The sequence below is a fragment of the Euprymna scolopes genome, chromosome 2 (genome assembly GCF_053919585.1).
Source record: "Euprymna scolopes isolate OS-2025 chromosome 2, ASM5391958v1, whole genome shotgun sequence".
Taxonomy (NCBI): Eukaryota; Metazoa; Mollusca; class Cephalopoda; order Sepiida; family Sepiolidae; genus Euprymna; species Euprymna scolopes.
The window spans coordinates 115,964,843-115,979,686 of NC_136483.1; the positions used below are offsets into that span (position 1 = coordinate 115,964,843).

General features: G+C 33.2%; 1 protein-coding gene across 6 annotated transcripts in view; it reads right to left on the reverse strand.

Moving 5' to 3' along the window:
- Window positions 1-14,844, reverse strand: part of LOC145294518 (uncharacterized) — a 188,058-nt gene that overhangs the window by 69,672 nt on the left and 103,542 nt on the right. For all 6 annotated transcript variants that reach the window (XM_080141389.1, XM_080141387.1, XM_080141390.1 and 3 more), the window contains 3 exons: window positions 5,040-5,117; window positions 3,218-3,318; window positions 32-149 (listed from right to left, as the gene is read on the reverse strand). In XM_080141389.1, coding sequence (XP_079997515.1) covers window positions 32-149; window positions 3,218-3,318; window positions 5,040-5,117 — 297 coding nt within the window. The remainder of the gene's footprint in view (window positions 1-31; window positions 150-3,217; window positions 3,319-5,039; window positions 5,118-14,844) is intronic.

The following is a 14,844-nucleotide window of genomic DNA, read 5'->3' on the forward strand; positions in this document are numbered from 1 at the left end:
TAATGAAATTTAAAATATTGTAGTGACTTACCTCAGCATTCGGACAGCAGGACCGTCGAATAAACCGTGAATCATTACCCAAAGAACTGGCATCTATGAATAATTCTGCGCCTTCCAACTTTGAATAAACTAAAGTAAATGGTCGTAACCTAGAAAAAATAAAAATAATAAAATAAGTTATAATCGCTACTAATTTTTATAAAAAATTCAAAATGGAAATATTTTTAAACAAAAATATTTCCAGTGTCTAAACCTAAAAGCAAATTCCATTCTTGGAACTGCTTGCCTGTGGAACACTGTACTGTGGGCTTGCGTTCCAGTTGATTACAACAATGTCTGCAGATTTTTTTTGTTTTTTAATTTGGGCTATATAGTAATGGGAGATAATCTCCAACAAATAATGGAAGATGACATCTAACAATATATTCTTATTTGAAGATGTTCACTTCTAACCTACAGCATAAATATATTTTTCAGGCAGTCATACCACCAGGTGGTTTGGAAAATGACAGATTTTTCAACTTGCTTTTAAAAAGTTTATTTAGGTTCTTATATTTTCCGTTTTGCAGGGATGTAAATTGAGCAGATGCTTATTTTGTGAATAGAAGTTTTTATTGCTATTGCCTGGAGGTTTGTTTATATTGATAGTACATGTGGTATTTGATTTTTGGTTATTATGGCAGTGCCACCAACAGGTCGATTGTCGCTTGTTGATTTATTTGTTTGGTTACTTTGAAAATGTCTGTTTCTTTGGGTAGAGTTTTTTTGTAACCATATTATATCAGGGTTGTAGTTTGTCATTATGCATTTTATTTCTCTGTAGTTAGGTTTTATACCCCTGCAGTTCCATTGTATTATCTTTTGTTTTTTCCATTACCATATGACCAATGGTTTAGTGTCAAGTCTTGTGTTTTTGAGAATCTTCTGTTCTAAGAGATTTGTTTGTGGTTTTTAGAGGAATTTCTTCCAATTCTTTTTTATCTAGTGTGCTTAATTCTGTTGCTAAATTCAAGCGTTACGTTTGTAGTATTTGTTTCTTGTTTGGATTGGGATCGTTGACATGGCTTGTCATGACGGTTGAATTTGAGTGAGGACTGTTTATACTGGGATTTGTTTTTGTATGGTTTCCATACAGCAAGATTGTTTTTTTGGAGATCTTGTTGGTTTTGATTTCAGAGGGATTTGGGTCTTGAGTTCAGAAGGATTTGTGTTGATTTTTCTTGCTGTGAGTCTTGTGATAGTGTTACTTGTTGCTCTTGAGTATTTTTTTTTTGTATAGGTAGGGTTTTAGGCCGGGGATTATTTAGACTGTTGAGCGGAGGTCTACAGTTCTTTTACAAAGGTTAGAAGTTCGTTTGAATTCATATTTGCCAGTTTTCTTATAAGAAGATCAGATTTTTGACATTTCGAATTGGAAGTATTTTGCAGTAGTTAAATTACACTTGAGTAAAGGCGGGCTGGATAGGAAGTCTCAATTGTTTTAGCTTTTGGGAAAGAGATATTCTGGGTATGTTTAATTTTCATTATCTCTTTCTTTTTTCCATGCTTCACAGAATCTTGAATCAGCTGAATGCTCGCCTTGTCAGTTTACGCATTTCAGGTGTTGGCACGTGGCTTCCTGGTGGTCCGATCAATCCATTCCACAATTTTAACAAATTTTTTCCTTCTATTACACCAATTCTCATGGTGCCCAAAACTTCTGACAGTTGTAACTAAGTAGAGTAGGGATACAGATTTCCACTTCAGTTATTATGTACCCGCTCTTAATTTTGGTTCAAGGTTTGGGATAGTTAAATGTGAGGATGTATGTGTTAGTTTTTATTTCTTGATCGTTTTTCTTTATAGTACTCTTAACTTTTCTTACAAGCTGTTTTTTAAAGTTTTGTTTGATTTCATCTATTGTACAATTATCCAGTTCTATGCTTTTCACCCCTCCCATTGATGTGTTGAGAGATTTATGAGGATGCACCTTTATTTTTATGTTGTGTAGTGTGGTGGTTCTTAGGAATATTTCTGTTCACTCCTTGTTTTTAACTTCTATTATCAAGGTATTGTAACAAGTTGTTTTGATTGATTTTGGAACCATGTTTGCTGAGAGATATTTTTCTATTATGAAGAGTGAGAGTTGGTGATGAGTTTCTCATCCATCAACTCAAGAATTATGCTGGATAGTAAGTAGTTATTTCCTCCGTTTCGCTATCTGTGTCTGTATATGTATCAGATTCTGGATATGGTCTTTTACTGTATTCCATGACTTTACTTGCAATGGCTTGGGATTTGTTATGTGCCATATGTATATGTTCTGTTTCATTGGCTATGCTCCCTACCCACCAGAGCCCCATGAGGGGATACATCTAGGGGAAAACCCATTCGCCTAATAACATCATGGCTACACAGCCAATATACTCATGCTGATGACTGATAATTTAAGATTATATCCTTGGGCTTTCATTCCCAAGATAATTACTCACCTGCGGACAGAAAAGGGTATGCATCCTTTCTCAGAAAAATTGACCCGATTCAGATTTTGTATATCTAAGAAAGGGCTAATATGACCAACCGATTGGTCGGATTGGGCCAAAATGAAGTGTTGCATGCCACATGATCTCTAGTTACCGAATCATGGGCTGCTCAGCCACCAGGATCCTATCCTCGAGCATTACAGGTCACCATCCACAGCCAACGGGTAGCCTCTTTGGAGGGGTTTTACCCCTCTGCAGAGGGGCAGTCAGTGTATTGTAATGCCCCACTGCCAAGACCTCATAGGTTTGTATAGGAGTGGGCCTTTTTATGATTTCATTACCAGTTCCTTAAAACTGCTTTTATAGATCTTTGTAGACATATCTAAATTTGAGTTTTTGCTTGCATATGTTTGGTTGGTCATCACATTCGGTTTCTCAGCATTAGAAAAACTTATACAAAGCTACTGAATAATGACAGAATATTTTTTTTTCAAGTCGGTTTCTATTTAACCCATAGTTGGAACCCTAACAGGTACTACCACTCCCGGTCAAAGTGGACCTAGGAGCAATGGCAATTAAGGGGTGGCTCCATACTCCCCAAATCCTGCAAGCTGGGGCCTCACCATCGGTTATAGTTTAAGGTCATATCCAGGACCAAGCTCAATGGAGAAATGTTTCCTTCTGAAATCAATAATTTCCTATGTTTATATAATAAATAAAAAATAAAATAGAAAAAGGATCTCATTAAAACCAACCTTTTCATAAATGCATTATCACATTCTTCCTTAAGTGACACATGCCCAATATACTCAGAAATGAGCTGGCCCTCCTTCAAATTTTCAGTCGCCTGCAACCCCTGAAAGTGGTTGTGAGAAAAAAAATGCAGAGTGTCAGTAAAATAGGCATATCATTAAATTTTTATATGTACAAAGAGTTCTCTTGATGCCAAAAGAAAACTTTTTAAAAGTCAACTAAAATATTTAAAAAAATTTTTTTTTTAAATGTTCAGTAATTTTTAATGAGATTTAAACAAATCATTCCCACATGACAGGTAAAATAAATCTATTAAATATAATTTAAAGGTTTTATGGGAAAATAGAAGTGTTTTCTATTTATGATTCCTCTAAAGTTAATATTAACTATAACAGAACATAATGTAGATTATATTTTAGAGTTGAAAAGAAACATGGGGGAATGTTTCTTGCATCCTTAAGTTGTGAATAAACTGTTGAAATTGTGGAACATTTTGTGGAAAATAAATGAATAGATTTAGGAGTCCAATCAAGGAAGAGAATACTAACAAAAACAATTCTCATTTAAACAAAACTGTATATGAATTGCATTTTATTTCAATTAATTACTTTGCAAACTTGCAACTATTTGATATCAGCTTCATAAAATCAAAATAAAACAATTTACAATTAAAAAAAAATCTTTTATACATATAAAAAATAAGTAGAATTTTACTGTTCCCATATCAAAATTTTTCTCTGGCTATTTCATATATGATAATGGAATATTTTCAATTTTATGCACAGAATTTTTATAAGTGTACACATAATAAGCATATTAGATTATTTGGTAACTAGCGGGGGTACCCGGCGTTGCCCGAGTGTTTGTTTCCGGGATGGGGGGGGGGGGTTTAAAAAATGTTATGGTAGGTAAGTAGGAAGGATCAAACCCGGAGTCATGAGTAAAAGTAGGAAAATAAAGTGTGAAAAAAAAAAAAAAAAAAAAAAAAAAAAAAACATCTGCAACGTTAACAGTTCGGCCACCAAGAAAAGTCCATTCCAGTTGTTTAGGAAAAAAAAAAAAAAAAAAAAAAAAAAAAAAAACGACTACGGTAGGTCGGCGCGAACGTGAAAATATAATGTGAATTGTCCAGCACGCTAACCACTACGCCACAGAGCACTGTAGCTTAGTTTAGTGATTTTAAATAACTTCACATGAAAGAACTACGAAGCCAAACCGGTGTTCTCTTCTCAACTGTTCCTTGTGAACGATCCCCAAACGGTGTTAAGTGGTGGCAGGGGGAGGAGGAATTTATAAGAGAGAAAATATTTTACCACTTCCATTGATCTTAACCGATTTTGGCCGTGACTTCTCAGCAGAAAAAGTATAGAAATCTAAGATTATCGAGAAATTTGAGAAATAATAAGCCTATAACACACCTCAGATATTGTTCTGCCGTTTGTGCATATTATATTTGCATGAAATATCTTGATTTTTAATCCTATTAAGGTCAAAATCCGACGGGAAAAAATGAGTTCATTTTATTTATATAGAGATATATACTAAATAAAAAAAAGGGCACAATTACTTTGTAAACTTGCAACTATTTGATATCAGCTTCATAAAACCAAAATAACAAAACAATTTACAATTAAAAAAAAAAAATTTGGATTTCAATAATTTTATTACTTCCTAATTTCCAGCATAGCAGTGACAAGATAAATCCTTTGGGGATTAGTATTGCAGTAAGAGACCGTAAGATAGCCATTAATTATAGCTATTTAGCATCTCAAGTGTCATGAAAAATAAATGATAAATTTGAAAGATAGAAAATATAAATTATACCTTTTTGTTTTTTTGAAGATGGGCAAGTTCACAGAGCTGAACCAGCAGCTCCTCTCGTTTCAAAGTTTTTTCAGGTGTCTGAAGAAAAAAAAAAGCAGGTAAATTCATTAGAATTATAAAAATGCTGTCATTGCATAAAAGTATAATGAGTCAATCTGATTATAGTCAGCTAACATACTTCCTAATTTCTGGCCTAACAGTGACAAGATATGAGGGGTGTGCAATAAGTAATGCCCCTGACCCACTTCCAGTTGTCTGATCTAGCTGAAATTTTGCATGTGCAATGATTTATATCTCTACAGGTTATGTGGCAAATTACAGCTCTGAACTAATTGTGGTTTCTGTTTTATAGGTGTTTGAACTGAATTAGGTGTGAAATAGAGCCTGTTGAATGTCGAGCAGTGATCCTGTTTTTGTGTTTGAAAGGACGTACACCACAGGAGACTTTTGATGACATGAAAGAAACTTATGGTGATAATGCCCCATCATATGACCTTGTAAAACGCTGGCACCGTGAATTCAAACATGGCCGAAAGTATGTGGAAACAACTCCCAGACCTGCCCCCCCCCTCACCTTCTGCCATTGATGAGGCAGCTGTCTGTCAAGTTGAGGTCGCCATTTTGGAAGATCGGCGAATTACTATTCGCCAAATAGCCCAAGATGTCAGGATTAGTACAGGGTCTGTGGAAACTATCACTCATAACCATTTGCATAAGGTGTCTGCCAGATGGATTCGCAGGTTGCTCACACCATTCCAGAAGCAAGAACGCGTAGAGTGCTCGAGGATGAATTTGGAGATGTGCCAAGAAGATGAGTCAAAATTTTTCAAAAGACTGATTACACAGGATGAAACCTGGCTCTATCACTATGATCCAGAGACCAAAGCCCAGTCAATGCACTGGAAACACTTGGACTTACCACCTTCAAAGAGCCCTCTGCTGGCAAGGTCATGCTCACAGTCTTCTGGGACCAGGACAGAGTAGTGATGACAGATTTCCTGGCAAAGGGTACCACAATTACAGGAGCCTATTATGCTTCACTTTTGAGAAAATTAAGGGAAGCTATCAAAATCAAGAGGTGGGGCAAGATCAGCAAAGGTACCCTCTTCCTGCAGGACAATGCTCCAGTCCACAACTCGCATGTCGCCAGATCAGAAGCACAGGCGTGTGGTTATGAAATCCTTCCCCATCCTCCCTACTCTCCTGACCTTGCACCCTCTGACTTTCATCTGTTCCCAGCCATGAAGTTGTTTTTGAAAGGGAAGCGTTTCCCAGATGATGCAGCTTTGATTTCTGAAGTCACGTCGCGATTGGAGGACAAACCTGGGGTGTTCTACAAAAACAGTCTCCAGAGCTGCATCAAACGATGGGAGAAATGCATAACTCTGGGTGGTTCCTATGTAGAGAAAGACTAATAACTGTGCCAAGTTTCGTTGCTCTAATGCTATGGGAAGTGGGTCAGGGGCATTACTTATTGCACGTCCCTCGTAAATCAGTTTCTTCATTTTTATTGTTCTTTAGTATTAATTATTAATTAGTATTTCTATCGTGAAGTGATTTATTGAAATAAATTATAAGAAAAGGACATTATTGAAAAGTATACAACACAAATCAACAAACTTCTACATATAAAAACACAAAATTATTTTATTTTATTTGAAATTTTATAAAAAAAAAATATGTTAATGAAATTATAAAAATAAAATTGTTTTTTTTTTCATTATAAAAATGATTTTTTTCTATTTGCATTTATATTATAAATGTTTATGAAAATAAAAATAAAATTATTGAAATCAAAATAACGAAATTTCAAACATAAAAACATGTAATATATAATATTCTCAAAATACTTTGAAAAGATTTTAAAGTTTTCAATAATTCTTTCACACACACAAAAAAAAAAAAAAAAAAAAAAAAGCTTTCAATAATTCTTTAAAAAATAAAACTAATTTCAATAATTCTTAATTAAAATAAGACTGAAAAAACTTTTCAATGACTATCAAATAAAAACAGATCCGAAAAACGCAATAAAGAGTACCTGCATAGGAAGATATTGGTAGAAGAGAAAAAAGCCAATAAACTGACTGGCCATGTCACCGCTTCCGGTAGTGCTATGCTTCAAACAAACAAATTTTACTTGTTTGAAATTTATCACAATTTCAACCAAGTAAAATATTTGTTTATTTTCCTAATATTACGTTGTGATTTGGTTTCAAGCACACTTGATGCATATTTTATTTTATTCAAATTAAAACAATGTTTCTATTGAACTCTCATTCTTTGCCATCATAATGTGTTTGTTTCTTTGTAACAAAGTCAATCATTTTAATATTTTGTTAATAATTAGCACAATGTATATATATATATATATATATATATTTATTAGATACATTATATAATAGATACAAAACTACCTGTAACCAGTGTCAGTATATGTAGCAATACACATAAAAAAAATTGAAATAGCTTGAAATATTTCAATATTGATATACATAGAAAGAGCTTGATGAGCTAAGAAAGAATCTTTTTAAATTTTAAAAATCTGATTAAAATTAAGGAAGTTATGACTATTTTTGTGCCTCACACATTTGGATATTTTTCCCTCTTTAAGACCATATGCGTTTTGTCACATTTTTTACACTACTTTTTCAGTAAAACTGTCATATCTTTGTTAAAACACAAGATTAAGCAATGAAATTTCCCATATAAGTATATTTTTGTACAAGGAATCAGAATATGCAACTGAAAATCTCCAAAAGTTCATGGTTTCCAAATAATCTGCAGTAAATGTGCATAAATATGCTGCAATTCCTTAAAAATGCCATGTATCCATAAACAGAAAAGAAGTTGGAGAACTCAAAGTTGAATTGCAATGTGCTTTATGTACAAAATCTTAAATCTAAACATAGGACCATTTAAAAATGAATATATTGCAATATTTCTTTGGTATTATTGTAGATTAACACCTTCTGTTTAACCCCACCCAACCCCTTCTGACCACCCCTCCAAAATGTGATTCTACCTTTTTAGGCAATTTATGTATGAAATTTCATGAAAAACTTTAATGAAAGATAAACAAATTATTTCAGAATTTAATATAAAATAATTCTCCATTACAGATCATTCTAGCGTTTTAGGGCAGTTAACTGGGTTTTTTTTATGGGAGATAAATCCTGTATGCTTTTTGTTTTATTTTTTTTTTTTAAGACGATTATGTGTGGTTTTAAGAGGGTTTCTATGGAATGAGAATATGGGGAGGGTTGCCATTCGGACTTCGAATCAATTGTAGGGCTAATGAAAATTATGTGTGAACATACTGAAGACTTGACAGAAACAAGAACAATATTAGAGGGGGGGCGCGGTTAGTTTCACAAAAATTTAATGTAAAATAATTCACCATTTCTAGCATTTTAGGACAGTTAACCAATTTATTTTTGATGTGCATTTTTCTTTAAGGAAGGATCTATTTTTTGTTTGTTTGTTTGTTTTAGACGCTTGTATGTGGCTTACAGAGGTTTTTGTTGTGGGGGGGGGGGCACTCGAACTTAGTATTAGGGTTAAAGAGTGTTTTAGGAGGAGACTTGCCACACATAACTTTAGTAGGTGGGTTGCTAATAGTATTTTGTTTTACTATTTATTTTTAAGTCATTATCAAGACTTCAAATATTTAAGTGTCAACTAACTGACATTTGTCTTGTACTCAGGAAATGCTCAACAGTCAACACTATTTGTGCATTTGTATTACTTGCCATAGAGGTACGAAAAAGTTGTCCAAAAAATAAAAAATAAAAAAATAAAATTATAACAAATAAATGTTATGCAAAGCATGTTTTTATTTAATGTAACATATTTATTCAGCTCGAAAAACAGTGCTTACCGATGTATTGGAAAGTTAAAAATGGCGGCCAACTATCTCTTTCACATGGTAAGTTTGGGAAAATGAGTTAAAAATAAAAAACTAGACAAAATACTGTTAAAAACCCGCCGAATATATATCCGCCTATGTCACGGTAACATATATTGAGCGCGTTTCTAACAGTATTTTCTCTGGGTTTTTTATTCATAACTCATTTTCCCAAACTTACCACCTCAAAGAGAGAGTCGGCCGCCATTTTAAATTTTCCAATACATCGGTAAACACTATGTTTTTCGAGCTGAATAAACATGTTACAAAAAACATATCCAGTTAGGTAGAAAAGTAACTTATCTTGCCTTTGATAATATTTATTTGTTATATATTTGTTTTTTGACAACTTTTTCAAATCTATGTGTATTAATACAAACGAGATTTTCATACATCTTTTGATTTTGAAAAAAACATTTGTGGCCGTTCGCAGTAAAACATTGTTTTAATTCGCTGTTCAAAACTAATGCAATGAATAAAAGTGCATGCAAGCTATATATCTACAAAAGTTTACTTTGTTTTTTTAACCATGTTTTTAAATTTGACCAGAAATGTGAGAAATTATAATGGATTCATAATGCCGAATTGGTTGGGATTGTTGTTATTATACATTCTGAAAACTGAATAGTTCTAAACTAATGGTATTCTGATAACGAAATAGCTCTAATTAAACATATAAGAACATTTATATTCATATTTTCATGTTTTTCTTAATTAGTTCGTGAATAAAAATTAAACGCGTGTTTTTTACACTGTGCTATGACTAATACTACAACTGCTGCAGTGCTGCTGCTACTAATACTAACTTAATTTGACCAAACTCGAAAAATAAACATTTTTTTCGGGTAGGTCCTTTTAAATTATTATCAATTACCGCGATCCTACTCAACATAAAATAATACTTTTAATTGATAAAGATAGTAAAAAGAATGATTTATTTACTAGTGGGTGTCCGATGAAATTTTTTTTCAAAATGTTCGATACTCGTCATATTAAAGTCTTATTTTTAACACAACAAAAAAAGAAATGGTCAAAAATATTTTGGACACTTGACAGTATTAAGATAAACACCTTTTCTGATTGGTTTCCAAATTTCATAACGAAATTCTCCATACAATCATGGTACGGGCCTTTAGAAAACAGGGAGGGTCATTATAAAACCTTACCGAAAACGCCAGTTTATGACGTTCATATTTTTATCACTTTATTTGCTTAAAACTCTTAAAATATATAATGTACATTCATATTTATTCATTCATTTGAAAATATATTCATTTCCGAACAAAACAGTAGTAATTTGAAGACTTGAAGTGCTTTGGTTTGAAAAATATGGCTATTTTAATAGAACTACCTTGAAATCTGTAATTATCCAAAGCGGTTTTTTTCGTCCGTGTGTATTACTAGTATATGCTAGCTATGAAATAGTGAATATACAGAATTAATGTATAAATGCGCAAAAACTGAATGCATGCACACAAGACAAATGCGGTGACCAGTAAAAACAATATGCAATTGCACGCGCGCACAAAAACAATACAGAATACATTGGACAATAAAGATCTTATTGCCCTTAGATTAAATATTAAACTCCACATATAAGAGTGTAATATGTTAAAAAAAAAAAAAAATACAAAGAGAGTGTGCATTGTGCAGGTCCAACCAAGTTTTTTTTTTTTTTTTGTGTGTGTGTGTGTGTGTGCATGTTAAAAGCCTTAAAAATATCAGGAATTAATAATTAACTGATTAAGTAATATTTAACAATGAGACCTTTTCAAAGCAAATCTTTAAAAAATTGAAAAGTCCCCCCCTTCCCCCCACACACACACGTTTAGAAGTGTTTCTATGTATTTTTAAAATGTTTGGAACTTATGACGCCACCCCAGTCACTTGAAAAAAAAAAAAAAAAAAATGTTAATGATTACATGTCTCACTACGTCGCCAAGAAGTGGGGTCTTATTTTTTTACAATAAATTTTTATAGGAAAGTGATCCTCCATATTAACATGTTAAATTTTAATTATTTAAAAAATGTCCTGCTTTTATATTATTTTTAAAGGCTGTTGAAACATATTAGATAAAAAATAAAAAAAATAAAATAAAAAAAGTGGATTCTGATTTCTTTTTAGGAGGTAAACTACACTGGGTTGGGTAGTAAAAAACCCAAATAGTTTTTTTTTCAAATATGTAAAGTTGATTAAGTAGTTTTTTTTTGTTTTTGTTTTTTTTACATCAGAAAAACATATTTGCTTTACTTTTTTTGTTTGAAAACAATTCCAACTTGTAATGAAAAATACAAATAAAATAATCATAAATAATTTGGACACAAAAAATGCAGTTTTTTTTAAAAATCAAGTTCTAGTTATAATCACGCATAACTTGGGTAAAGAAAATATTTTGAAAAAAAATCAGCACTCCTTTACAATTTTTTCCTTGTCATCTTTTTTCAACTATTTCTTTAGATTATTGGACACTATTCTACCAGATTACAGGGTGACCCCCCCCCCCCAAAAAAAAACGAGCCCCGTGTACACTTTATGTGATATCTCCATTATTTATTCACTGATTGCCCTTATTTTACAGGACACGGAAGAATCAACGACCGTGAGTACACTAAAACCCCAGTGGGAGCTGGGACAAATATTACACTGTGTTAAATTTTACTATAAGACAGGCTCGTCTAAGAAAACCCAGAACAGTTTCATGCGTCAGTTCGAAAAGGCTCCATCCAAAAGCAGAATTCAGAACTGGGTGGACCACTTTGAGAAGTATGGGACCGTAGAGAACCTCAACGCTGCCAGAGAGAACCGTCCAAGCCACTCGGGACGTCCCAAGAAACAAACAGCCGAGCTGGTCGAAAGAGCGAGGGAATCTCTCCAGCAGAGTCTGAAACGCTCTGTGCATAAGCAAAGTCAGTCCCTCGGTATGTCCCGTGAGACTGCTGGTGAACGATATTAGGGCTTACCCATACAGAATATAGATGTTGCAGACCCTTACAGCCTCAGACAAGAAGCAGAAGAGGGCTATGACGGTCAAGATGCTTGAGAAGATCGAGGAGACACCAAGTTTCCTTAACTTCCTTTTGACCTCAGATGAAGCCCACTTCCATCTTGATGGAAAGGCGAACTCCAAGACAAATGTCTTCTGGGGGTCCTCCAAACCGAATGAAGTAGCCACCAAGCCCCTGCACTCTCCTAAGTGCACGGTGTGGGCTGCAATCTCGACCAATCTTCATCGAAGAATCTGGTGCAGCAGTGACAGTCACCAAGGAGCGGTATGTGAAGGTCCTCAAAATTTTCAAGAGTGAGCTCCAGACTATCTACCCATCGCTCATGAGCAAGTTCTGGTTCCAGCAGGATGGAGCAAGTTCTCACACCTCAAACTTGTCCCGAGATTGGCTGAAAGAGAACTTCGGAGGCCGAGTGATCAGTCTCAAGACTGATTTTGAGTGAGCACCCCATAGCGCGGACCTAAGCCCCCAGATTTTTTTCTTTGGGGCTATCTTAAGGACAGAGTCTACGCAGGGAAACCTAGAACCATCACGTAACTCAAGGAAGCCATCAGGGAGGAGATGAGAGCCATTACTAATTCGGTTTGTAAGAACGTCATCGACAACTTCGTGCTGCGCCTCAAGAAATGCACGGAGCTAAATGGAGGCCATCTAGAACATATGATGTAGAACAGAGAAAAAAAGGCCAAAGACCCTAGTGTTTTGATGTGATGTTTTGAATATAATAAACTAGTTACGACCAAAGTTTCATTTCATTCGGGCAAAACACTAAGAAACGGGGCCTAATTAGAGTTGGGGCCCATTTTTTTGGGGGGGAGGGGGATCACCCTGTATTTAAAAAAAAAAAAAAAAAAAAATCGTCAGAATCCACAGGAACACTACTAAAATCAGTAAATATGGTTATAAATATGATTATAGTTATATATTTATATTCAAATCAGTTTCTTAATTAAACAGGGTTAAATTAGCAAATGGTGGCCTTATAGTAGCAATACACATGGCCGTTAAAACGCTTTGTATAATCACAGATTTCAAGGGGTTTCTGCTAAAATAGTCATATTTTAAAAACCAAAGCACTTAAAGTCTTCAAAATACCACCGTTCTGTTCATAAATGAATATACTTTCAAATGAATTAGTAAATAATAACATACATTATATATTTTAAGAGTTTTAAGCAAATAAAGTGATAAAATGTGAACATCATAAAACAGTATTTTCAGTAAGATTTTGTAACGACCCTCCCAATTTGTAAACACTGTACCATGTTTCTGTTAAGAATTTTATAATGAAATTTGGAAATTAGCCAAAAGAGATGTCATTTTTAATAATTTCGAGTGTCCGAAATTCATTTAACCACTCGTTTTTTGTTATGTTAAAAAGATTTCAAAATGACGAGTATGGAAAATTTTGAAAAAAAAAAAAAAAAAAAAAAAAAAAAATTTCTTCGGGCACTACGTGTACGAACGGACACTTCTAATTTTCGTCCTTTAAAAAATGTTTTCAGTGAATTATTATTGAATGGAAACTAATCTACCTGATTATTAAAAAAAAAATAAATAAAAAATAATCAATATTTAAATATTTGTAGGAGGTGCTCAGTTAAAAAATGAAAACGGTAGAAGATATGAAATGTAATTAAAAATCAAAATAACATTAATTCAAAATTTTTAACAATTTGTCAGCTTTAGCAAAACCTTGTTTCTTTTTTTATATTTAAATAGGTGGTACAAAAATACTTGATATTTTTCCAAGCATCATGTTTTCTATTTGAGGGATGTCACTTTTTTAAATAACACTTATTTTTATCTGTCATAATTCTTGTAAAGTTTCACAATGGGTATCAAACATCCTCTTAAACAAAAAACTCGCTTAATTCTATGTCTAATCCTAGGTATGAGTGGCAAACCTCCTCCTAAAACCTTTAGCCTTAACAATAACACTAAGTACAAGTGGCAGAGCTCCCCACTAAACAAATTCCCTCTGTGAGCTCATATAAGTGTAAAAAAAAGCATAAAAAAACGTTTAAAAAGACAAATGCACATGATTAATCTCCCATAAAAAAATAAATTGGTCAACTGTCCTAAAACGCTAGGATCGTCTTAAATTCTAAAATAATTTTTGTTTATCTTTTATTAAAGTTTTTCAAGTTGTTCACATGCAATTGTCTATAAAGGTAGAATCACATATTTTGGAGAGGTGGTCAGATGGGGAGGGGTAGCAGAAGGTATTAATCTACAATAATACCAAAGAAATATTGCAATATATTCATTTTTAACCAATCCTAGATTTCTATTTCAGTTTTTGGCACATAAAATGCATTACAATTCAACTTTGAGTTCTCCAACTTCTTTTCTTTTAATGAATACATGGCATTTTTAAACAATCGCAGCATATTTATGTGCATTTACTGCAGATTATTTATAAACCATTCATTTCTGGAGATTTTCAGTAGCATATTCAGATTCCTTGCACAAAAATATACTTATATGGGAAATTTCATTGCCGAGTTTTGTGTTTCAACAAAGATATAGCATTTTTACTGAAAAAGTAATGCAAAAAATGTGACAAAACGCATATGGTCTTAAAGAGGAAAAAATATCCAAATGCACAAGGCATAAAAATAGTCATAACTTCTTTGATTTTAATTGGATTTTAAAAATTTAAAAAGATTCTCTCTTAGCTTATCAAGCTCTTTCTATATATACCAATATTGAAATATTTTAAGCCATTTCAATTTTTTTATGTGTATTGCTAGTTAAATTACATTTATTTGTAAGGAAAACAAGTTAAAAGAAAAAACATTGTTGCCCTTGTGTATGTTTTGAATAGCAGCAGTGGCTTTTAACATCAGACTTAAGACAGGGCAGCCATGAAATAGGTAAGCAGACAAATTT